The sequence below is a fragment of the Cebus imitator genome, unplaced genomic scaffold, assembly GCF_001604975.1.
Source record: "Cebus imitator isolate Cc_AM_T3 unplaced genomic scaffold, Cebus_imitator-1.0 Scaffold51, whole genome shotgun sequence".
NCBI lineage: Eukaryota > Metazoa > Chordata > Mammalia > Primates > Cebidae > Cebus > Cebus imitator.
This window is the reverse complement of record NW_016107366.1, coordinates 11,072,137-11,098,477: the sequence shown is the minus strand read 5'-3', so window position 1 is coordinate 11,098,477 and position 26,341 is coordinate 11,072,137. Positions and strand designations below refer to the sequence as shown.

Here is a 26,341-nt window from a genome sequence, read left to right as displayed (position 1 = left end):
GGACAGGATGACTCGGTAAAATTGTGCCAAGAACCTGGAACGTAGAACAGTGGTCAAGACCCTCTCACTAGAGGACCAAACACAACAGCCCTCCCACCTCAGTCTTGGCATGGGGACCAAGAACAAAGCTTCTGCTTGCCAAAAGGAAAGTCCAGACAGGCAAAAATGTAGGGACCCCAGGCTTCTGTTAGGATTAACCTATGATCAGCCAAGTGTAGCAAGAAGCAGGACTGACCCCTGAGAAAGAGAGAACTCTTAGACTCCATTTCCTTAGCCAAAACAGTATCTTATTGGAAGAAAAATTACTTAGGCCACATTATCTTTCCCAATCTCAACTCACCTGCATCTCTCACCTATATTATTAAGAAGGTAGAAACTCACATCAAGTATTTTGATAATAGCTCATCCTTGTTCAAAGCACTTCACCAATTCTGAATATCCCAAATCCTTTAATCTTTAGGAATTCTCAGTTTCTGTATTTGTTTAAATTCAAAATGTAGAAATTTCATAATGGGAAATGTGGTCTACAAAGTGCACTGAGATTCTGGCCCCTAAGTTACCTAACATTAATGGGAATTCAGTATAGTAATAAGAGCATGACAGACTCAAGACACATCTGTTGAATCCTGCCTCTCCCATTTACAGGTATGTGACCAGTGCAAGTTACTTAATCTCCCAAGACTCTAGGAAATAGAGAGAAAGTTAGTACTTATCTCCTGGGATTGTTGCGAGTATTAAATGAGATGATGTATACAAAGTTCTTAGCACAGAGCTTGCCAAAGAGCAACAGCTCAATAAACATCAGCTATTGCTGCTATTGACTTTCTAATGTCACTGTTCTTCCTACTCTGTGCTGAGCTCACACTGGCCTGCTCTAGGCCAACTCCTCTCTCACCAGTCTCAACGCTCTCCCCTGAGGATATGCCCCGACTGAGAACGTATGAGAACCACTGCTGATAGGGTGGATTACATATGGATGGTGTGAAGGCACAGTGAGAGTTTGGAATCACTGCTCAGGGCCACTGATTAAACTCTAATCTCCTAAGCTGCCAGTCTGGCTCAAATACTGACATAGCTCTTACACGACAGCAAATACAAGGACAGTCTGAGGATACTGTGTGGGTCTTTACAGAAGAAAAACAAATTACACTTAAGAAAAGTGCCTTCAAATCTGGATCCTTAGTATTTGTAATTCACTTCCAAATTACCTGGTTTATACCAAGATAACTTCCCTGGGTACACACCAAGTTTAAAAATTGGAAATTTTCTCTCTAGCATACATCTTGTGATATAAGATATACACATCAAGTCCCCTTTTGTTGCTGGGGAGAGTGTCCCCTATGATGCCTTCCCTCCTGCATGGGTTCTCCGGTGAGCACTGAAGTGGGAACTGTTGTTGAAGTCTTTGCCACACTCTGTGCACTTGTAGGGTTTCTCCCCTGTGTGGATTCTCTGGTGAATAATAAGACTGGAGCTCTGGTTAAAGCATTTCCCACACTCTCTGCACTTATACGGCTTCTCTCCTGTATGAATCCTCTGGTGAGTAATGAGGTTAGAACGGTCACGGAAGAATTTTCCACACTCAAGGCATTTGTAGGGCTTCTCTCCCGTGTGCACTCTCTGGTGTGTGATGAGCTTGGAGCGCTCACTGAAGCACTTCCCACAGTCCACACATTTATACGGCTTCTCCCCAGTGTGGGTGCGCTGGTGGTTGGCCAGGGTGGAGCTCTTACTGAAGCTTTTCCCACATTCAGCACATTCATATGGTTTCTCTCCTGTATGGATTCTTTGGTGGCTAATGAGGGCAGAGCTCTTAGAGAAGCTTCTTCCACATTCAGAACACTGATAAAGTTTCTCCCCTGAGCTTATGCTGTGTGGTCCAGGAGACTTCAAGTCCTTACTGATAGTTTGGGGTTGTTCAGGAGCTGTCTCCTCTGTAGAATTCCTCCAGTGAGCACCAAAAGATGGGCTTTGGGCAAAGTTTCCCCCAGGCTCACTACATTGGTCAGGATTTTCTCCCAAGTGGATTCTCTGATGTTTCAGAAGGTTTGAGCTCTGGTTGAAGCTTTTCCAACATTCTCCACATTTATAGGGCTTTTCCCCTGTGTGGATTCTCTGATGAGTGATGAGATTGGAATGGTCACTAAAGCTTTTCCCACATTCAAGGCATTTGTAGGGCTTCTCTCCAGTGTGGATTCTCTGATGGGTATTGAGGTTAGAGCGGTCACTAAAGTTTTTTCCACATTCAAGGCATTTGTAGGGCTTCTCACCTGTGTGGATTCGCTGGTGGGCCATGAAGTGGGAGCTCCGACTGAAGCTCTTCACGCATGTGTCACACTTGTAGGGTTTCTCCGCAAGGTACAGGCCTTGATGGTCAATAAGTTTTTCTAAGTCCTCTTCAGAAGAACTTTCTTGCCACTGTTCCTGTGAGGGATTTCCCCACTGCCCTTCATCTTCATTTTCATTTTCACTGTCTTCTCCCCAGTCAAGAGGTTGGCAAACAGCTTCTGTAGGACATTTTGATAAGGCTCCAGGCAAATTCTCAAAGATGTCCTGCTCAGAAATCTGGTCTTCATGCCTCATTTCAAAACCTGAAAGAATGGACAGAAATGCAGTTTTTCTTCACTCATTAGTTAGCGTGTGTGTGTGTGTGTGTGTGTGTGTGTGTGTATCTGTATCATACATCTGTGAATTTGGCTAATATGAATTTGATTCTTGTAGGTTCTCCGGTGAGCACTGAAGTGGGAACTGTTGTTGAAGTCTTTGCCACACTCTGTGCAAAACTTATATCTCACATTTCATAAATGTGACTAACATGAAATTGATCAAGCTTGGGTATATATAAGTGTTTCTGACTTGCAAAGCTGAGTAATAAGACTCTGGGTTATGGTGACCCCACCAAGTGAGCCATGGGGCTCACTCCAGCAGCCACAGCCAAACTGTTTCCCCAGCAAACTCCTCTATCTTACTATTCAATCATGAACACCTCCTTCTTCTAGCACATTCCATATATCCTGTGCTGAATCCTAGATTGAATAAAGTCTCTAACTGCCCAGGTATACCCTAGTAAAAGATAGAATGACTGACTGATTCAGAGGACCACACAAAGCTACAGACTAAATAATCTGAGAAGAGCAGAAATACCTTTTCCTATTCAATCCCATTCTCTCTTTTAGTTAACAGACAAAAGATAATGAGCCTGACTTCCTCACTCTCTCCACATGCCCATGGATTTTGTGAACATCCAATTACTCCAGGCTTACCCATGTCTGGGGCTTTAGGACACAAAGTTGGAGGTCTGACAGCATCTTCATAGGCCACCTCACCCCAGGCCTCCTGGGCATCCGTCTCAGTACTGCCCTGCCCACACCTAGGGAGACTTGCAGCTTCCTGGACAATCCCCATGGCCCTGACTGCAGTCCGAGCCCTCATCAGTGAGTCCAGTTCCTCATAGAAAGGGCATGTCCCTGGTGGGTGGCTGCTCTTGGCTTTCCGGTAGCTTCGAAGGAGGTTTTTGAATCTGTAGCGACACTGCTCCAGAGTCCGCAGGAAGCCCAGAGCACACAGCCGCTCTGCGATGGCCCGGTACACCTGGCTGTTCTGGTGACAGGTGCGAAGTTTTTCCGAGAATGGGGACTCACTGAGAATTGCCAGGAAGGCCTTGGTTTCCTCGTAGCCCCAGTGCACACCTGCTGTCAGGAGTGAAGAGTTCAGAACTGTGAGACTTAATAATGAGATGTGCCTAGATCATCAGAGACTAGAGTCACCTGCCCTTCAAACTACCTAAACACAGGCATGTCAGAAACTATCCAGGTACCTGGGGAATATCCCTTTGCTTCTCAGGGGCATGCTAGGACAGTCAGCCAGAGCTTCCTACCCTAACCCTCTTCTAAGAGATTCTATTAACACTTCAAGTCTTGGCTGAAGGTGAGCACTTAGGTAGCCATATTATATCAATTAGACCAGGTGATCCCATGTCCCTGGCTTTAGCTGATTAGTTCAGGTAAAGGCCTATAATTGGGATGCCTGTGATTTTCCCCATATTCATTCAATATCTGTCCATTTATTTTATAAATTCTCCTTTTAACAAAACATGAAAGCTGAGAATTCCTAAAGATTGGAGACATACATGAATTTCGAATAGTCCTGTAAAAGAGGCCAACTGAGGACACACTTTCCCCCTTTGCAGAGGAATGAAAAGGAGGTGGTCTAGTCTCAGCTCCTCTGCAGGAAAATGATATAGCCCAGAAAGGCAACATGGTGGAGGAAAAACCATGTAAAACCAGCAAGCAGGAGCCATAGGCTCTGATCTGGGCTCTGCCCCTACCTGTGTGTCTCTAAGATGCCTCATCTCTTGGACTTTCATGTTTGCACCTTTACAGTGACTGGATGTTTCCTAGACATTGATTATTCAAGTCTACACTGTCATGATTTCTGCCTTTATCTCTTCAATATTTCACTCACCATCACTCTTTACCTAAATTTGCTATCTGTGAAATCACAGGCTGAGGCACTCATACAAATTAAGAGAAATACATAAATACAAGAATTTAAAGTTCATTCACGTAGCGTCAATGATCATCCCACACTATCAGTGACACACTTTTGGAAATACTGATTCACTCTTTGAGGCCCCTTAAGGCTTTAAAAATGTTTGCTTCTATAACTTTTGCAAAGAGACTTGGTCACAGAAAAAAAGAGTTGAAGTTTGAGGATGACCTAAGGAACACAGCTCTTCACTCTAGTGACATCAATCCAGACTTGCACCCTGTACCCTAACCTCAGGGAATAGCAGTCTAGCTGGTCGGAGGGTTGGAATCTGAATCTGATTAAACCCCCATGTTCTTACCAATACGACTCTGGAACAGAGCTGGGATCCCGGCAATCCTGGGCCCCGGGGTGGACTCATCAGTGACCAGGCCAGCACCGTTACAATCTTCTGCCATTTCTTCAGGCTCCCAGCCCCCTTCCTCCTGCTCATCCATCTCTGCGTCACTATCTCCGAGCCTGGGGAGTGCTACGGCCTCTCCTGGGCCATCAGTGGCTCTGATGGCTGTCCGAGCCCTGACCAGGGCCTCTAGTTCCTCATAGAAAGGGCAGGTACCTGGTGGGTGGCTGCTCTTGGCTTTCCGGTAATTCCGCAGGAGGTTTTTGACCCTATAGCGACACTGCTCCAGGGTCCGCAAGAAGCCCCTTGCCCTTAGCCGCTCTGCAATGGCCCGATATACCTGGCGGTTCTGGTGACAAGTCCGGAGCTTTTCAGAGAAAGGAGACTCACTTAAAATTGCCAGGAAAGTTTTAGTCTCCTCATAGCCCCAGTGAACACCTGACACCTTCATATCCTCCACATCCCACTGGTATTGTTCCTCCCAGGCTCTTGAATCCTTCCAGGTCAACGCCTGAGCTGGCTCATTATCCAGGCTATAATCTGCAATGCTCCTTTTCCCAGAATTTATTAGACTTAGACCACAGAACTCTGGTTCTTGCTCTTTCTGAGAGGTGATACTTGGTTTTGAAACTGGAACTCCTACAGAAGAAAGAAGAGAAATGACAGTAGAAATAGTCTGTTGAGCAGCATGTTTGTCCAAAATCTCCCTGAAACGTATATCTTTTCCTTGCAAGAAGCTGATGAGAAATTCCCATGCTGATCCCATAAAATGTCTGCAGGAATAAGAAGGAAGAGGTAACAGAACCATGTACAAGAAATGTTAAGAGAACTGTTTGCTTTGTTTGTTTGTTTTTTGTTGTTGTTATGAAACATGAAACATCATATAAGAGTGACTCATTGGTCCACAGATGGGCACATGACCTAAATTGGCCCAATTAACTGAACTCCATGGCTGGAGGAAAGGGGTGTGTGTGCATGTGTGTGTGTGTGTGTGTGTGTGTGTGTGTGTGTGTAGTGAGTCTCTGTCCTGCTAGGCATCCATTGCCACCACTGGAATCTATCTTTTGACAATGAAACAAAACAGCTTTAATATGAAGCTAACACTGAGGATGGCAAACAGAAAGAAAGAACACAGACCCATTAGGACATTGTTCAGCTAATCTGTACTGTGGTAAAGGCATGCCCTCCCCTGGACTTCTAATAATGTAAGAAAATTCATTTCCTTATTTTTAAAACAGCTATGTTTAAAGGACTGCTATCCCAATAGCTCCCAGCTCTAACAAAATAGGAAGCCTTCAATTAAAATAAATATTTGAAGAAAACTAGATGAAAAGAGTTTAGAGAGGCCTAAGGATAGTCTAATTCAGTACTTCCCAAAGTCTGTTCCTTTGAACACTATTTCCCGCAGATGTCATGTGTAAAAAGGGGTTCCAATGTCAAGCCAGTAGCCAGCAAACTTCTGGTATCTAAACTTACCATAAGTCAGGCCTATCAGAGCTTCTTCTATTTCAGCTATTCATGTGTCTAACTTCCCACACAGTGATCCCAGGCTCCACAGGGAAACGCTCCCTATTATTTGGCTTCCCACATAGGACTGCCCATAGAGAAAGGACTCTGTGCTGGTCATATGGGCTTCAGGTATTTGGGGCTCTGTGATATTTATTCCTACTGGGTTTAATTCACTGGTCTCCTGGGCTTAGTTCACTTAAGTCTGCCTGAGAGAGAGATCTTGTTTACAGTGCTGAAAAAAATTAGATTTCTGAGATGGCAGACCTGGCCTGGCCTCTGGACAGTGGTGAATGGACTGAGGTAAGGAAGTTAATGTGCCCAGAGAGGGCGGGCTCTTGGAAGTCATCCTGCCACTCCGTCTCCCAGGCAGACTCCGTTCCTGCCATGGCAGTGCTGGCTACAAAGGGCAAGCCTTCTTCCCATGTCTGAAATTCCAGAGACTGCAGAGCTATGATTCTTAAAGGAGCGGCAAAACCCTCTTTGGGAACTGAGCATATCAGAAACATGACAAAATCACCTTCAGGGGGCACGTCTCCTTACCCAGGCACACGCTGTTCCCACAGTCGTCTCCTGGGAGGTCTTTACAGAGCTCCTTCTCAGCATGTTTGCCAGGGCCCAGGGCTTCCTGCGAGATGCACAAGACAAGGACCCAAACATCACTGACTTTGGACAACAGCCTAGGAACCCTAGCAGGCCCCAGGAAAGATGATGGGAACAGACGGATACCATGTGTGAAGCTAGCATCATAAGGAGCAGGATGGCCATTTGGTACATACATGTGTTTGAGGATGTTTGGGGCCCAGGAGACTGGGGGGTGAGGGCCAAAGGCTAACACCCTGGACCTCATGCCCTTTTGCTGAGGGGAGGTTATGGAGATAGAGGAGGAATACTGCAGGGGCAAGAGCACAGGAGCAGTAATGACAGGAAAGGAAGAACAAGTAGCAGCTTACCTGGGACTCAGCTGTCACCTCCCAATCTCCAACGCTCCCCATCTTTGGGAGAGTAGGGACTCGGGGAGTGAGGACAGCTGAGGAAAAGAAAATGTCTCTGAAACCCAAGCTCTGGTTCCCAAAAAATTGCCTCCCTCTAAGATCGGCTTTCCGAAGGTCATACTTAGATCAATCTGGGGCTACCCCTGTGGCCAATGCAGACTTCCCCTTTACTTCCCTTCTAGAGTGGGTAGCTCCTAAGCTGCTATGAGTAGTGGGCCATGTGGGAGATGCCAGCCCTGACCTCCTGTGATCACCACCCACCCCTGTCCCAGCCTGTACCTGCTGCAGAGCTCTAACTACAGCAGGGCATGTTGGCACCACCAACAGCTGCAGCCTCTTTATGATGCTTGCTTACTTCTCAGTAAGTGTGCCCACCACACTGCAGCCTATCCCTTGCCTTGAATTCTGCACACCCTTCCTCCCCATCCACCCCACCTTACCTCCCCCATCCCTCTCCTCTGCAGAAGGCCTCATTCCCTAATGTTCTCAGATTCTCTTACTCACCATTCTCTTTCAAAGGCTGTGGTGCCATCTTGGCATTTAGATGATTGGGAAAGTCAGGGCATGTATTCGCCACCCACTTCTTCTGGGACTGTCCCTCAGGCCAAGGATCCACTGGCTCCAACTGGAAGCTCTGAGATTCTTCTCCAGTCTTTAAGGGCCCGGTCTCTTCTGTATACAATTCCAGTTCCTACACACAAAGAGCCCAAATTCCCAATCATCAGTTCAATAAGACCCACTTTGGTATTTTGAGTACAACTGTGGTCCAGAGGCTAACAGGCTCTTTTAAGATCCAAAATGGTTTGAAGTAGGATGAGAAAGCCATCAGAGTGAGTTCAGTAGGCAGACCAGCATTTATACCACCAAATGAGTACTATCTGTTGAACACAGGGTAGCTATCCAAGTGTTTCAATGAGAGTGCCACTGTTCAAAACATTTTTGATTCATAAAGAGATAAATTATGTAAAATTTGGGTAACATTAAAAAATAATCCATAAGCATCAAAAATAGTTTGCTTACTTTTTGTTATCAAAAGAAAAAATAAAAGTTACCAAGTTGTATATTCAAAGGGAAAGGGAGGCATAAACACAGGAAAAAAGGATACAATTATAACACCAAATGCAATTGCTCTAAATTATCTCTGCTGAAAGACAAAGATATTTTTAAAATAAAAAATTTTTTTAAAGGGCAAAGAATTACAGATGGGGTCTGGGTGCAGTGGCTCGTGCCTGTGATTCTAACATTTTGGGAGGCTGAGGCAGGGGAATCACTTGATGCCAAGGGTTCAAGACCAGCCTGGGCAACATAGCAAGGCCCTTATCTCTATAATAAATAAATAAATAAAATTAGCCAGGCGTGGTGGCACATGCCTATACTCCCAACTACTCCAGAAGCTGAGGCAGGAGGATCACTTAAGCCCAGAAGTTTGAAGTAACAGTGAGCTATGATTATGCCACTGCACTCCAGCCTAGACAACAAAGTGAGACCCTGTCTCAAAACAGAAATCAGATGGAATTTTAAAATGATATAAAACTATGTGTTGTTAATTTTAAAATAGAAGGACATGTGAAAGACAAGGCACTCTAACTCAAAAGGAAAAAGGAAGTGGCAATTTTCATTTCAATGTTGGATTTCAGGCAAAAAAAAAAAAAAGGTACCCAAGAGATATAGAGAATATACTTAAAATAAAAGGGAATAATCAACTAAAATAACATTACCCAATAAACTTTATCAATCGTACAGCTAATTTCTTATCTCTATTTCTCAGCTGGTTCCAAGTTCAGTGGTAGCACAGTCAAGGTGTTAGTAATTTCCTGGCTGTAAAACTTCAACAATATAACAATCTCAATACTTTGTAGAAACATCTAACTTTTTAAAACGTATTTCAATGTTTTTCAGTAGATAATAGACTCACATGGTTTAAAAACAGAAAATACATATAGGGGTATATTCAGTGAAAACGCCCCACCCCCATCCATCTCCATCCCATCGACCCCATTCTTTCCCCCTCTTCTCATCACAGGTAACCATATTCTTCTGCATTCTTTTAGAGTTTCCTTCTACATACAAGCATATGTAAATGTAAATTCTTAGTTCCCCTCTTTTTCATACAAAATATAATCCTCTGAGCCTTATTGTTTTGAATGAACCAAAATAATAACAATTATCTTCATCAACTCACTGAATTTGCCAAACTTAGCTCCTTTTTTGACTGGCCTGAAAACTCAAATCTACTCACAGAGAAGGATTTTAAGCATTAAGAAGATATATAGGAATGCGCCATGAGCATCAACAGCCATTCCAAATAAGAAGATCCACCAGTGTTCTGCATGACTTCACACGGAGAAAACATCTGCTTATCAATCACCTTACGTGTTCATGTAAAGAAAAAAAATTCACTTTGTTATCATTATAATCTACAGAGGAACTGTGTGACTAAATTCAACAACAATCTTTACTCTCAACCTGTTTCTCCAACTATTTACCATCCTTAAGCAAAGATTCTGATTCCATGGATTATAAGTTTGGACACAGAAAGAAGTAGATTCAAGTGACAACCAGGAGGCAAAAACATCAGTAAGTCAGACTTCTGGTTTCCAAGAAGTCTGTAGAGTCTAGAATTTTCCACTCTAGACTCTACAGTAACAAGTAAAAAGCTGAACGAACTGAAAAATCAACAACTCTTCTTAGATCTGTCAGAGAAGTGAGGTCACAGGGCAAACCACTGCCCCCAAAATTGGAGAGACAAACAGGTAGAATCAGAAAACCACAACTTAGTGGAGCAGAAGCCTCTGTGGGAACCAGTGCCAGGGAAGAAAAACCTAAACTATAATTGACGAATTGCTGGCAGGTCACTGTGGACAACTCTGAAAGCTAAAAACTCCAAGGCACTCAATCATTGAGCAGGGGCACATTTTTGTTGAGTTTTACCTCCAAGAGCTCAACCAGATCCTTACAGTAAATATCAGAGAAAAATCTTAGCATGCTTATGGCTGACAGCAGAAAAAAGGAACCATTTTGAAATATACCACGGCTCTCTGCTCTTCTTAATAAGGCCTGTCCTCAGCAGAAACTATTTTACCAAAGCCTAACCTAGCTGTCAGAAGAGAAATATGTAATTCCAGCTCCCTCTATTCTTCCATATGGAAGATAAGAAATACAAAATGCAGTCCCCTCTAGGCATCCTGTCCCACCTAAGACGGGAAAAAATTGAGAAGCACTGGCAAAGGTCAGAGTCCAGGGACACAGGTACACCAGTGAAAGACCTAGAAAAAAGAAGAGCAAATTAAATCCAAAGTAAGCAGAAGTAAAGAAATAAAACTTAGAGCAGAAATAAATAAAATTTAAAATGGGAAATCAATAGAGACAAAACCAAAAGCTAGTTCTTTGAAAAGAATAATAACATCAATAAGCCTCTAGTCTCAGGTTGGGCTTGGTGGCTCACACCTGTAACCCCAGCACTTTGGAAGGCTGAGGCAGGCAGATCACAAGGTCGGGAGATTGAGATCATCCTAGCTAACACGGTGAAACTCCGTCTCAAAAATATGATAATAAGCCTCTAGTCAGACTAAGAAAAAAGACAGTCCAGGTATGGTGTGTCGTTCCTGTAATCCCAGCACTCTGGGAAGCCAAGGCAGTGGATCACTTGAACACAGGACTAGCTTGGGCAACATGGCGAAATCCCATCTTCAAAAAAAAAATTCAAAAATTAGCCAGGCATGGTGGTGTGGGCCTGTAGTCCCGGCTACTTGGGAGGCTGAGGCAGGAGGATTGCTTAAACCCAGGAGGCAGAGGCTACAGTGCCAAGGTCCCACCACTGCACTCCAACCTGAGCAACAGAGCAAGAACCTGTCTCAAAAATAAAAGAGAAAAGAAGACAGAAAACAGATTATTAATATCAGAAATGAAAACAGAGACATCACTATAGATCTCATGGACACTGAAAGTATAATAAAGGTATATGATGAACTACATAAAGGTTAATAAAGGAATATCTATGGCTACACACTTGATAACCTGGATGAAAAAGACCAGTTCCTTTACCCACCCCATCTGCCAAAACTCATACAAAAAAAAATAATCTGAATAGGCTTGTATCTATTAAGGAAATTGACCGAATAATCAATAATCTTCAAAACAGAAGGCACCAAGCTCAGAAGGGTCCACTGGTGAATTCTATGAAACATTTAAGGAGGAAATTATACCAAGTCTCTACTGTCTCTTTCAGAAGTTAAGAGCAGAGGGAATATTTCCTTATTCATTCTATAAAGCCAGCATTTACCCTAATACCAAAACCCAAGAAATTACAAGACAAGAAAGCTACAAACCAATATTCCACATGAACAAAGTTGCAAAAATCAGCTAGGTGCAGTGGCTCACGCTAATCCCAGCACTTTGGGAGGCTGAAGAGGGCAGATCACAAGGTCGGGAGTTCGAGATCAGCCTGGCCAATATGATGAAAATACAAAATCAGTGGGGTGTGGTGGATTTTTGTAAAAATACAAAAATCAGTGGGGTGTGGTGGCGGGCACCTGGTAGTCCCAGCTACCTGGGAAGCTGAGGCAGGAGAATAGCTTAAACCTGCAAGGTGGAGGTTGCAGTGAGCCGAGATCATGCCACTGCACTCCAGCCTATGTTACAGAGTGAGACTTCATCTCAAAAAAAAAGAAATGACACACCACAACCAAGTGGGTTTATCTCAGGTATGCAAGCCTGGTCCAACATTTGAAAATCAATTAACATAACCCAACACATCAACAAGCAAAAAAAAAGAACAATCACATGATCATATATTATATCAACAGATGCAGAAAAAGCATTTAACAAAATGCAACACTCATAATGAAAACTTGGCAAAGTAGAAATAGAGGGAAACTTTCTCAACTTGATAAAGGACATCTACAAAAAACCTACAGCTAACATCCTACTTAATGGTAAGAAACACAATGATTTTGCACTAAGATCAGGAAAAAGGCAAGGATGTTCCCTCTCACTATTCCTTCATATTGGAAGTCCAGACTAATGCAAGATAAGAAAGAAAACAAGAAACAGTCATTAGAGTGAATCAACAACCAACAGAATGGGAAAAAATTTTTGCAATCTACCCATCTGACAAAGGGCTGATATCCAGAACCTGCAAAGAACTAAAACAGATTTACAAGAAAAAAAAACAAACCCATTCAAAAGTGGGCAAAGGACATGAACAGACACTTTACAAAAGAAGACATACATGAGGCCAACAAACATATGAAAAAATGCTCATCATCACTGATCATTAGAGAAATGCAAATCAAAACTACATTGAGATACCATCTCACGCCAGTTAGAATGGTGATGATTAAAAAATCTGGAGACAACAGATGCTGGAGAGGATGTGGAGAAATAGGAACACTTTTACACTGTTGGTGGGAGTGTAAATTAGTTCAACCATTGTGGAAGACAGTTTGGGGATTCCTCAAGGACCTAGACATAGAAATTCCATTTGACCCAGCAATCCCATTACTGGGTATATATCCAAAGGATTATAAATCGTTCTACTATAAGGACACATGCACACGAATGTTCACTGCAGCACTGTTTACAATAGCAAAGACCTGGAACCAACCCAAATGCCCATCGACGATAGACTGGACAGGGAAAATGTGGCACATATACACCATGGAATACTATGCAGCCATCAAAAACAATGAGTTCGTGTCCTTTGCAGGGACATGGATGAACCTGGAAACCATCATTCTCAGCAAACTGACACAAGAACAGAAAATCAAACACTGCATGTTCTCACTCATAGGTGGGTGTTGAACAATGAGAACACATGGACACAGGGAGGGGAGCATCACACACTGGGGTCTGTAGGGGGGAAATAGGGGAGGGACAGTGGGGGTGGGCAGTTGGGGAGAGATAGCATGGGGAGAAATGTCAGATATAGGTGATGGGGAGGAAGGCAGCAAATCACACTGCCATGTGTGTACCTATGCAACAATTTTGCATGTTCTTCACATGTACCCCAAAACCTAAAATGCAATAAAAAGAAGAAAGAAAGAAAGAAAGAAAGAAAGAAAGAAAGAAAAAGAGAGAGAGAGAGAGAAAGAAAGAAAGAAAGAAAGAAAGAAAGAGAAAGAAAGAAAGAAAGAAAACAAAAGGTATGTAGATTTGGAAGAAAGAAAAAGACTGTCTTTATTCACAAATGACATGATTGTCTATGGAGAAAATCTGAAAAAGTCAACAACAACAATAACAAAAAACTCTGGGAACTAATAAGCAGTTATAGCAAGTTTGCAGGGTACAATATGCAAATATGCAAAAGTCAATCACCTTCCGATATACCAACAATGAACAAATAGAATTTGAAATTAAAGTCATAACAGAATTTACATTCTCATCCAGAAAAATGAAATATTTAGGCATAAATCTAAAAAAATATATAGATTTACATGGGGAAAACTACTAAAGAAAGACATCAAAGAAGAACTAAATGAATGGAACAATATTCCATGTTCACAGATAGAAAGGCTCACTGCTGTCAAAAACAATGAGTTCGTGTCCTTTGTAGGGACATGGATGAACCTGGATGTCCGCCTTTCCCAATTTGATCTACAGATTCAACACCCAACCAAAATCACAGAAATTTATCTTGTGGCTATCAACAAACTGACTGTAAAGTCTTTTTTGTTCGTTTTTCTTTTTTCTTTTTTTTTTCCCAATAGCAATGGGGTTTCATCATGTTGCCCAGGCTGTTCTTGAACTTCTGGGCTCAAGCAATCCACCCGCTTCATACTCTCAAAATGCTGGGATTACAGGTGTGAGCCACTGCACCTTGCCATGTACAGTTATATGAAGAAGCAAAAGAACTAGAATAACCAACTCAATATTAAAGAAGGAAAAAAATCAAAGGACTGACACTACCTGACTTCAAGATTTACCATAAAGCTATAGTAATCAAGACAGTGTGGTGTTAACAAAAGAACAAAGAGATCAAAGGAACAGAACAGAGACCCCAGAAATGGTCCCACATAAAGATAGTTGACTGAACTTTGACAAAGAGACGAAAGTAATACAGTGAAGCAAAGATAATATTTTCAGCAAACGATACTAAAGCTGTACATCCACAAGGGGAAAAAAAAGCTTATATCCTTCACAAAAATCAACTCAAAATGGATCACAGAACTTGATGTTAAATGAAAAACTATAAAATTCCTAAAATACAGGAGAAAACTGAGATAATGTTAGGTATAATGACTTTTTAGATACAAAACCAAAGGCACAATCCATGAAAGAAATAGTTGATAAGCTGGCCTTCATTAAAATTAAAAACTCTGCTCTATGAAAGATACTGTCAAGAGAATGAGACAAGCCACAGACTGGGAGAAAATATTTGCAAAAGACACATCTGATAAAGGACTGTTACTCCAAATATACAAAGAACTCTTAAAACTCAACAGTAAGAAAACAACCCAATTTAAAAATGGGCAAGACTTGAACAGTTACCTCACCAAAGAAAATATACAGACGGCAAGTAAATATATGAAAAGATATATAACATGGTAGGTTATTAGTGAATTGCAAATTTGAACAATATAATACCACTATCTATCTATTAGAATAGCCAAAATCCAAAACACCAAATGCTGGCAAGGATGTGGAGCAACAAGAATTCCCATTCATTGCAGTAAAAATACAAAATGGTACAGCCACTTTGGATGACAGTTTGGCAATTTCTTACAAAGGTAAACATACTCTTACCATACGATCCAGCAGTCATGTCCCTTGGTATTTACCCAAATGAACTGAAAACTATATCCACACAAAAACCCGCATATGAATATTTATAGCAGCTTCATACATAACTGCCAAAACTTAGATGGAACCAAGATGTCCTTCAGTAGGTCAGTAGATAAATAAACTGTGGTACAACCACACAATGGACTATTATTAAGCATTAAAGAGAAATGAGCTAGCAAGCCATTTGGAGGAAACTTAACCGTACACTACTAAGTAAAAGAAGCCAATCTGAAAAGGCTATATACTGTATGATTCCAACTATATAATATCTTTTAAAAGGCAAAACTATGGAGACAGGAAAAAGATTGGTGGTTGCCAGGGGTTGGAGGAAAGGAGAAATAAACAGGTAGAACACAGAGGGTTTTTACAACAGTGAAACTACTCTGTATGTCACTATAATGGTGGATACATGTTACTATGTCACTATAATGGTAGATACAGTTTATAATAAGGCTCTTAATGTTATAGACTGTCAAAACCTACAGAATGAATAACACTAAGAGCCCTAACACAAACTGCTACTTTGAGTGATAATGATGTTCCACTGTAGGTTCATCAGTGCTAATCAACTTACTGCTCTGGTGCAGGGATGTTTATAGTTAGGGAGGCTTGTTGCGGAGGGGTGGGAACTCTCTGTACCTTCTGCTCAGTTTTGCTGTGAGCCTAAAACTGCTCTAAAAAATAAAGCCTGTTTTTTAAAAATGCCTGTGCACCTGATGGAGAGGGAGTGCCTGACGGAGAGGGGATTCGACAAGATGGTGATGACAGAAGAAACAAGGTAAAAATCACAAAATAGCAGAGCTGACAGATCCTTTTTAGGAAACTATCTTAGGGGCCATTTAGTCCTGTAGACACCAACGTTCTGCAGGTTCACTTTGAGGAATATTATAACTATATTTCATTCCATTATTAAGACTTGAAAAATTTTACTCGCAGATAATGCAATTAACTTATGTATCTTACAATGTAAGATCAGAAGCTACATTTGTACCTGAAAAAAAAACAAGCTCCTCTGCTACTTGTCCATTTGTTTTGAAATTTGTGAGCACTCAGAAGCAGGTAGGAAAGTAAAAAAATAAAGAACAAAAAAAGGTGACAGTAAAAAGAAAAATACATAACAGAGAAGATTCCATTACCTTATTTTTTTCTCAACTTTAGAAGCAGTTCAACTTTTGGTCAGCTCACAGGGGCATAATTTGAGAACCTTTGGTCTAGTCCAATCCTCTCATTTTACAGATGAAGAATCATAAAGACCTTGATTTAAATCAATTTTCATCTCTGGGTCTCAAGTTCTTCATCTTCCAACTCTGAAGCCCTAAAACTTCCATTTGTTTCTTCACTACCACTTAAGACAAATGGCTGTTTCTTTAAAAGAAACAATATGGGGGGGGGTGGTGGTATATTAAAATAAGGCACTCTCTCTTACACTTAGTTCTGTAACATTATATGTTATTCTCCTGTATCTTCAGTCAGTTTATAAAGAAATCCAAAATGCAGGCTGGGTGCAGCGGCTCACGCCTATAATCCCAGCACTTTGGGAGGCCAAGGCAGGCAGATCACGAGGTCAGGAGTTCAAGACCAGCTTGGTCAGCAGGGTGAAACCCCATCTCTACTAAAAAAAAATACAAAAATTAGCTGGGCGTCCTGGTAGGCACCTGTAATCCCAGCTACTGGGGAGGCTGAGACAGGAGAATCACTTGAACCCAGGAGGCAGAGGCTGCAATGAGCCAAGACCATGCCATTGCACTCCAGCCTGGGCAACAGAGCAAGACCCTCCATCTCAAAAAAACAAAAAAATAAAGAGCAAAGCCATAGATCTTAAACCTTGGCTCCCACAATCTCACACTGTATAGAACTTTACAGTTTAAGTATACAGAAAACCCCTTCCATTTGCTAGGGATGTGTTCCCTAACCTATAATTTCTCCCAGCAAAATGTAAGTATAATATCAGAAGAATTACTAACTATAACAAATGGAGAACAACAGTTATGTTTAGATGAAGGTTCTGGATCCAGCTAAAGGCTCTGTTCTATATATACCAGCATCAAAGCAGGATTCAAAATGTGTGTCACAGCAAATTTACGCATTATATCATGGGCCTTTGGGGGTCACTAGCAAATTGTTGAAATTACGAATGTTAAATCCATAGTTTCCTTTCCCTTACCTCAGCTCTATCTCATAGTTATATAAAGTTAGACAAGTTACTTACTTCTCCATCTCTGTTTACTCATTTGACAAATGACAATGATAATGGCACCTACCTTACTGGATTGCTGTGTTTATTCAGATGAGGGATATATATAAAAAGCTGGCCAGGCGTGGTGGCTCACGCCTATAATCCCAGCACTTTGGGAGGCCGAGGTGGGTGGATCACAAGGTCAGGAATTTGAGACCAACCTGACCAACATGGTGAAACCCTGTCTCTACTAAAAATACAAAAACTAGCTGGGCATGGTGGCATACACCTGTAATCCCAGCTACTCAGGAGGCTGAGGCAGGAGAATCACTCAAACCAGGAGGCAGAAGTTGCAATGAGCTGAGATCACGCCAGTGCACTCCAGCCTGGGCGACAGAGCAAGACTCCATATCAAAAAAAAAAAAAAGCTTAGACCAGTGTCTGACACACAGTGAGTGCTCACAAAACGTCAAATAACATCTCATTTGAGCCTCATGGCTCAGAGCTATTTTAATTCCCATGGTTTTTGCAGAGGAGGCATCTAACAATGACCTGGGAACCTAAGGATTTGGCTTTAGGCTCTGGTGTACTCACTGATGACCTCTGTGAGCCACCTGAAATTTTGTTTTGTTTCATTTGTATTGTTTGTAGAGATGGGGTTTCACCATGTTGCGGAGGCTGGTCTTGAACTCCTGACCTCAAGTGATCTGCCTGCCTCAGCCTCCCAAAGTGCTGGGATTACAGGCATGAGCCACTATGCTCAGCCAACTTTTTGGCCCTTAGTTTAATCTATAAAAACGGGACAGTAATACTATTTCTGTCTACTTATATTACTGTTATAAGCACTCAGCGAGATCGCATATATAAAAAATTTTGTTAGGTATAAAACACAATATAAGTAAGTCATACTGCGAATATGGTAGAGGCAGTTTGGAGTAGTGGTTAGGCATACAAGTTTTAGAGTAAGAATGCCTGAGTTCAAATCTTGACTACCATCTAGCAGCTGTTGAGACCCTGAGCAATTTACCTATCTTTTCCGTCTCTGTTTTCTCACTGGTAAAATTAGAACGACAGTACCTATCTCGTTAAATTATTGACAGGACTAAGTGGATTAATACATGTAAAGCACTTAGAACACTACCTGATATAAATGGTCAATAAATGTCAGTTCTCAATAACCATTATTATTTCTATTGTGAATTTGGCAATTATTAACCTAGTCACAGCCCTATTGCCTTGCCTGACCCACTCCTTGGAGAAGACTGTTTGCCTCACCGGCTGTCCTGCAGTCCTAGTCTCTCGGTGCCAATCCTCCACCAGGGCCACAGCCTCCTCACCACTCTCAGGGTGGCGTGCCTGCACCCAGGTCTGGACCTCCCTGGGCAAGATGGTCAGGAACTGCTCCAGCACCAGCAGCTCCAGGATCTGCTCTTTGAGGCGGACCTCTGGCCTCAGCCAATGACAGCAGAGAGCCCAGAGCTGGCTGAAGGCCTCATGGGGCCCAGCTGCATCCCTGTACTGGAATTGCCTGAAGCGCTGGCGGGAGGCCTCGGGGCCAGGCACAGGGTCACGTTCCTTCTCCCGGGGTTTGGATTCTGCTCCCCATGAGTCCTCTTCCAGTTTCACAATCAGGAGTTCTTCAGGCTCTGGTCGGGGAGACCCCTGGGCTTGGGATTCCAGAGCCACAGCCATTGTCTAGCCCAGACGTCTCACTTCAACTGTGCTGTCCTCATCCAATGTCTTCCTGCATCTATGGCAAGTCCTTCAAAAGGCTCCTAGAAAAGGGACTGCTCCCCAAGACTGTGAAGGCAGAAAGAGAAAGGACAGAGTATGAGCAAGAGGATGCAGAAGCTTCAATTCCCCACTTCTGCCATACCTTCCACCACCTTTGCATGGGGCGAAGGAGCTAAGAGATGCCCCTTTCCCATAGGCAGGAAGTGAGACCACAATCTGGCACCCAAGCCAGTAGCTAGCACACTTTGGAGGAAGACAGCACTGTATTCAATCCTCTAAGTCATGCCTGAACACCTTAGCCTGGCATCCCGCACCTCCATGATCTGGCCCCAGTGTAGACTTCCTCCCTCCTATACATGTCCAAAGTCCAATCTTCCCTCAAGTTGGGTTCCAAATGTCATCCCCTCCATAAGGCCTTTCTTCCCAAATCTTAAAGCATGGCTGGCATTCCTTTAAGGATGCTCTCCTTGCAAAATCCAACAACTCTACGCTATCCCCGGGTCATCTCACCCATATGGCATTATTCACCATCCTTATACATGACTCCTAAAACTCCAGCAAGGACCTGTTTCCAGACCTCCAGACCCAAAAATCCAAACCCCTTCATGACATTTCTACTTGACTGTCCCTTAGGTACCTCAAACTCAATGAGTCAAAAACTGGATTCATTATTTTCTCCTGCAATCATGTCACCCTTCTGAAGCTCCCCCTTCAGTGAAGGCACTGCCATCAAGTTGTCCACACCAGAAACCTGGTCATCGTCATTCTCTAAGATCCCCCAAATCCAATTCATCACCACGCTGTGTCCACTTGGCATCTCCATCTCCAATGCCACCGCTGCAGTGCAAAGAATCATCATGTCTTCCACCTGATCAGCCTCCTAACACGTCCCTGCCTCCACTCACCTCACCCCAATCCTTGCTCTATTCTTTGCACAACAACCAAACCAGATCAAAACCTGACTACAGCACTTCCCTGCCAAACACCCTCCAGTGATCTCGCATTTCCCTCAGGCTAAAGTGCAAGCCTTACGCAAGTCTCCAACTCATCTCTTTACCGTGCTCCACTAATTAGGGTGCTCCAGAAGCACAGCTTGCAGATCTTACACCACGCTGCCCTCTGAACCTTTCCTTCTTTGGGAATGGCCTCCTCCCTTTCTTCATCTAGCTAGGTCTCAGCTTAAATTGCACTTTTTCCATGAGGCCTTCCCTGCACCCTGAAACAAGATTCACCCCTCGACCACAAGCTCCCATAGCATCTTACATTTTCTCTACCATAGCTCTGGTTATCCTTTATTGTAATTTTCTTACCCACTAGATCATTAGCTTCCTGAGAGACCTAGCACAGTGTCTCAGGTCATTTAGGAAGTAATATATAATAAAGTCATGAATGATCAACTAATGATGATGGTGTGTTATTAAACATGGATTACAATTAATCCCTTTCTGTGCACACTAGATAAAAAATAAATAAATGACCTTCCTACTCATGCCAAAAGGAATTCCTTTCTCCTTTATTTCCACATCTGTGTGACACTTACCACTTTCTACACAGTATGAGAAGGATGTGTGTATCTATGTGTATCCCCGAGGAGATTATAGCTTCTCTGATGGCACCCACGCTGGGTTATCTGAAAAAATGAGCTCTTCATGTCATCCCAACCAGTCTAGGTGACATAAAAAATGCCAACTCAAAGGAGATCATTAGCTGCCTCCAAGTAGGAATAACATAGCTGAATTGAGAATGGAGAGATGGTGGTATTTTTCATTTTAGGCAATCTGACTGGACTGAAGAGAAACAAGGCAAGGGTCATAAAAATTAAAATCTAGTCCTAAAGACCTCCATATACTTAAGAAGAGGCCTAAAGCACAACTCATGGCTACCTGGCAACTTCCTACTCATCCTTCAACTACCAGCTCAAATGCCACCTCCTTTGATAGGGATTTCTTGACATGGCCCTTGTCATGTCCTGCCCTCCAAGAATTGCCTCCTTGATCTTATATTCCCAAAGCAATTGGTACACCCCTCTAATATAGGTATTTTCCTACACTATTGTAGTAACCTGTGACTACACCTGACAGTCCCATTAGACTATATTACTGGGACCAGTATTGTATGTTACTCATTTCTGTATCCACAGTGCTCAACCCAGTATCTGATAAATAGCAGGGCCATTAAAAAGTTTTATTACCATTTATTAAAATGATAACCTGGTATATCAAAAACCCAATGTGATACGGATGATCCATAATTCATATTAAAGAATTCACCTTTCATGAAATTTCTTTAACCATAACCTTACTGATGCATGAGTTCAAACACATTTCTCTCACCTTCTCACACAAGGAGTAATTCACCAATCATTTCTAGAGTACCTACTATACCCTGTTTGGAAACTACAGGTCTAACGGCAGCTAGGACTGACAGTCCCTACCTTCATGAAAATTACAGTCTAGTGAGACAGACAGTCAATAAGCAAGCAAAGACATCTGCATTCCTGCATAAAGAGGACACCACAACAAAACAGGCAATTAGCAGTCACACCAGGCCCAAAGCCCAGAGTCTCAGATAACAGGTATTTTCTTCTGGGAAGACTTGAAAGTCCCAAAGGTTTGTTTCAAAGAGAAATTGGAAAGCCCCAGGGATCGTATATCACCATAACCTTTTCCAGTCTAAGGAAGTTAGACTGAAATATGGATTGCAGGCTACTGCGGGGAGAGGGAGGCCAACAGTCGGCCAATAGCAGGGTGACTTCACACAGAAGTGAACAAGGGAAAATGGACAGGGGCATTCCTCAGTTCTGAGATTACCAAATATTGAGCCTCATTAGGACCAGCAATTTCTAAGAGAACCCCTTTACTGAGTGACCACAGGGTGCCAGGCACAGTGCTGTGTTCCACATTCATAATCTCACTGAATCCTCCAGGTAGCAACTGGAGTCTTGTTAGGTGTTGAGCTGCATTTCGCTGACCTGTAACCTCCACTGGTACAAAGACCAGAAAGAGAGAAAGAGCATAATTTAGATAATGCAGCCAGTTCCATTCACTATCTGCTCGAGAATAAGCATGTGGTGATGGCACCTAGGATTTTGCTAGTCCCCAGGTTGATCTTGATTCCTTCGTGCTTCTCTTTCCACTGAGTGTGAGTAAAGTGTCTTTCATACTGCACAGTCCTTAACACAAGCCACTTCTCACCTCATGTTCAAACAACAAAGCCTGGCTGTGTTGATTAGCTTATTTATTGAAAGGCAGCATGTCGGTTTCTGAAATGGCTCCTTGCCAAAGGATTTTCAAGTTGACTGTGATTTTTGGCTAAAGTGATTTTCACCCTTAGAATATAATTATCTGACAAGGTATGACTGCACTATATCCTGAATTACCTAAAGGGAAACTGAGCATCTATGAAGATTCATTTAAGGTTACACAACTAGCAAGTTGCAGAGTAAGGATCTAAGCTCAGATCCCTTTTCTCCAATTCTTTTTCTTAATCATATCTTATAGCCTCTTCAATGTCTGCCAGTCATCCAAACTCCTAAAAATGATAGTATGGGAGAGTGGAAAGAACATTAAGGCAGAAGTGAGCAGACCAGAATTCTAGTTCCCTCCTACCACTAATCAGCTGTGTTACTTTGGACAAGTCATGTAGCCCCTGTGGCTGCCTAGTTAGACTGCAGCTTACAGCGTGATCCTACTCAGCAGGTGCCCTAGGTTCCCCAATTCGTATGATGGGGTAGAGCAAGGGGGAAGGGAAACTAGAGTCAGTGGGTATAAGGACTTAGCAATGTAAATGAATCAATGACTGAAGTGAACTGCATGGGTACTATAGCCAACTATAGAGTACCAGGGTAACACAGGCCCAGAATATTCCTAGGCCTGCTAATTTTTCCAAAGTAAGCTAGCACTCTGGATTTTTAAATGTTGGCAACCAACTCAAAATTGTTTCACACACTATGAGGATTAAATAAAGCATGATGGTGGACTTCATTCAGCATGGGCTGTCGCTTTGCCATCTTTCAACAAGGTGATCTCAAAAGTCTCTTCCAATATCCAGAAAGACCTAGAAAGAGTACAGACTCTCCCAGGTAATGAGGGTTAAGTATTGACTGCCATCAAAATCAAGATCTCTTTACAAACACAGGGAAGCTGGGGGGCATCATGGCTCCTAAGGTAGTAAGTATGAATGTGGTCATGAAGAGCCCACTCAGTGAAAAGGGAAGATTCTCTCCAGTTTCATGGGAAAGGCCAAGACTGGTCTGTGACCTCCAAAGAGAAAAAACTGGGAACTCCTCAAAGGCTGTCAGGCCCATTTGGCTGACAGTCCAAGCTGTGGCTTAAAGCAGGCTGACCTGACCTCCCGCATAAGGGCTTAAACCAGGGAGAGCTATAGGTTTCATTTAAAGCACAAACTTCAATCAGCTATAAGTGGCTGCCTAGGGCAGTGTGCTGAGGGCTCTGAGTACTGTGTGAATATGTGCTGCGAACCATCCAATTAGCCATGACGGCCAGGGACACAGAAAGGGGCACTAGTAGCCCACATACCATGTATTTGTCACCTCTGGCTTAAACTCCCATGGGCAATGAATCAGCTTCAGCTTCCAGCAGATAGCCCTGCCAGGCAGGAGAGGACTAAAGCTCCTGCCCTAGAAATCCACCAGAAATAGCAGTCTTCAAGGTTAGTTTAGCAAAGCTTACCCTGTATGGTCTTTATTCACACATACATTAAGTATTTACTGCTTCACATCAAGTGTTTACCGTTCTAGATTGGCCAATGGGGAAACAGAGGTGATGGAGACACTGTCCCTGTCCTGGAGATACTCACAGTCTAGTGGAAGAAACACACAAGCCACAGATAATTATGATCAAATGTGGTAATAAGATAAGTTATGGGAGATGGGGGTTGGGGGTGACTTAATTTACTTAAGGGAATTGAGCAAAGTAAGAGTAGAATTGGTTTTTTAAGTTAAAGTAGTTCTCTTGGCAAAGAAGGTGACAGGCGAGGGGAGAATATTCTAAGCAGAGAGAACAGCATATGCGATGATGGAAAACCAAATGGCCTAGCCAGGAAATGAGGAGAAACTTGACAGCCCTGGAGTGTGAGATGCATGAAGATTAGGCTGCAAAAGAAGTTTAAGAAGGACAAGGTGTTTGGACTTAACTCTACAGGTGATGGGAGCCAATGAAGGTTTTCAAGCAGAAGGCATAATCAGATTTGTAGGTTAAACAGATCACACTAGGTGCAATGTGTGTGTTCATGCTGGGGAACTGAAAAGGCTTCTGCAAAAACCCTACATGAGAGAGGCTGACTGAAATATATTAAAGAAACTGAAAGACTGGAAGATCCTTGGACGTGAAAGAATGCAAGAGGAATCAGAGGGTAGGTAGGTAAGTAGGTAGGTAAATGGGATGACGATGCCACTGACTTCCATAAGGCATAGAAAAGAAGTGCGGGTTTGGGGCAGAACACAATAGCCAGTTCCATCCACTGGGTTCCAGAGGTAACAATAATTAGAGAGGTATCAAATTAGATATGCTTGTCCTGGACGGGAAGATAGACATTGAAACACTACTTTTAAGGTCGGGCTTCAAGCTCAGGCCCTCTTCACTTTTTGCCAGGGCCCCAAACCCTCTATCCCTTCCTCTGTGGTCTCCAGACCTTTCTAGGGCTCTCCCACCTCCAAAACCTCCCTCTACCTCCTCACCTTCAGACCTTTCTAAGGCCCTCCACATTCCCAGGGCCCTCTATCGCCTCCTCATCCCCGACCCCTGTATGACCCTTCCCATCTCCGGCCGCTGCATCCTCTGACCGCCCCTCACCCTCCACCCCCACATATAAGCTTCTTTCTCCCCTCTCACCTTCCCCAGCTCACTATGTCACCACCACCTCCTAAGTCTCCAGCCCAGAGCCTGCGTCTCAGCTGCCCCCGCCCCGCCACCCGGACTCACCCACCGAGACACCCACTTCACAACAGGGCGGAAGTGCTCCCGGGCTCGAGCAGGGAATGCTGGGACCCGGAGTCCGAGCGGCGCCACCCCAGGAATGGAACGTCTGAAACCACAATTCCCAGAATTAACCGCGCTAGCGCCGGTGGGCGTCCCCGCTTCGTTTGCTGCCTTTCAGACATCGTTAGCCAATAGCTGTGTCAGCTTCTCACGGACCCTGGCACTGGAACAAATCGGAAAGGGGGCGACACATGGGGGCGGGACCTATGGCGATACAGGCCTTTTCCATACGCTCTGGAATAACAGCACCGCCCAATGAGAAGGCACTAGAGCAGAAGGGGGCCGGGTTCTATTGAGGGGGCGAAGTGAGAGCCTCAGACCCTGTGAGATAAAGCAAACACAGTAAGACATAAAAAGAGAGAGTGACTAGAGGTGACCAGCCCGATAGGCAGAAAAAAATTGGACAGTTGTAGTTTCAATTTCCAGCTTACAGCTAAGCTGTGTGACTTTGGAAGAATTCTGAATCTCGTTTTCTTCACCCATAAAATGAGGGTAATAATGGCATCCATGTCACCGCGTTTTGTGATGCTTCAATGAGATAATACACCTAAAACGATTAGCTCAGGACCTGGCTCCTAATGATGCACAGCGATTGTTAGCTGTTATTATGTAAATCAGTTAGTACAGAGCTTGGCGCTTCGTGGGTGTTGAAAGAATGTTAATCATTATTACAGAATAATCCTCATATAAATGCGGTTGCTCTGTACCACTGTGAATACTTTGGGGCATGAGCAATCTAATATGGTGTTGAGAATGTGGATTTTGTAGTCAGACATGGATCCAAATCCCGACTCAACTAATTCCCAGCTGTGTGGCCTTGAACAAATTACTGCATTTATTTTGTCTTTGGATTTTCCGTCTATAAAATGCAAGTAATGCAAGAGAACTTACATCACAGGGTGTTGTGACGGTTAAATGAGACGATTTAGGTAAAGTATAGTCTCTGAAGTCAAGCTGCTTGTGTGTGAAAGTTCTTACTTTCACATGAAGGATGCTGGTCTTACCACTTGCTAGTTGTGAAACTTTGGGCAAATTACTTGCTTCTTTACGCCTCAGTTTTCTCATCTGTAAAACGGGAGTGATAATAATTGCCTCTACCTGTTAAGGTTGTTGAGAGGAATAAATGGGAGAAGATATGTAAAGAGCATGCACATGTCTAACACACAGAAAGTGTTTAATAGTCAGTAGCTAGTCCAAGCGCGGTGGCTCATGCCGGTAATCCCAGCATTCTGGGAGGCTGAGACGGGAGGATCGCTTGGGT

The 26,341-nt window shown here is 43.1% G+C and overlaps 1 protein-coding gene across 3 annotated transcripts; it reads right to left on the bottom strand.

Annotated features, from left to right (window-relative positions):
- Nucleotides 1-321: 321 nt before the first annotated feature.
- On the bottom strand, nucleotides 322-25,065 carry ZSCAN20 (zinc finger and SCAN domain containing 20). 3 transcript variants are annotated; one of them, XM_017527990.2, is made up of 8 exons: nucleotides 25,024-25,065; nucleotides 18,623-19,147; nucleotides 7,894-8,080; nucleotides 7,348-7,424; nucleotides 6,938-7,022; nucleotides 4,850-5,527; nucleotides 3,264-3,692; nucleotides 322-2,591 (listed from the first exon to the last, which is right to left on the bottom strand). In XM_017527990.2, the coding sequence occupies exons 2-8, from the start codon at nucleotides 19,037-19,039 to the stop codon at nucleotides 1,339-1,341; spliced, it is 3,126 nt and encodes a 1,041-aa protein (XP_017383479.1). In that variant the 5' UTR covers nucleotides 19,040-19,147; nucleotides 25,024-25,065; the 3' UTR covers nucleotides 322-1,338. The 3 variants fall into 3 exon arrangements, with proteins under 3 accessions (XP_017383479.1, XP_017383480.1, XP_037594208.1); XM_017527991.2 differs by having other exon boundaries at nucleotides 3,264-3,689; XM_037738280.1 differs by lacking the exons at nucleotides 6,938-7,022; nucleotides 7,348-7,424.
- Between the last annotated feature and the right edge of the window lie 1,276 nt (nucleotides 25,066-26,341).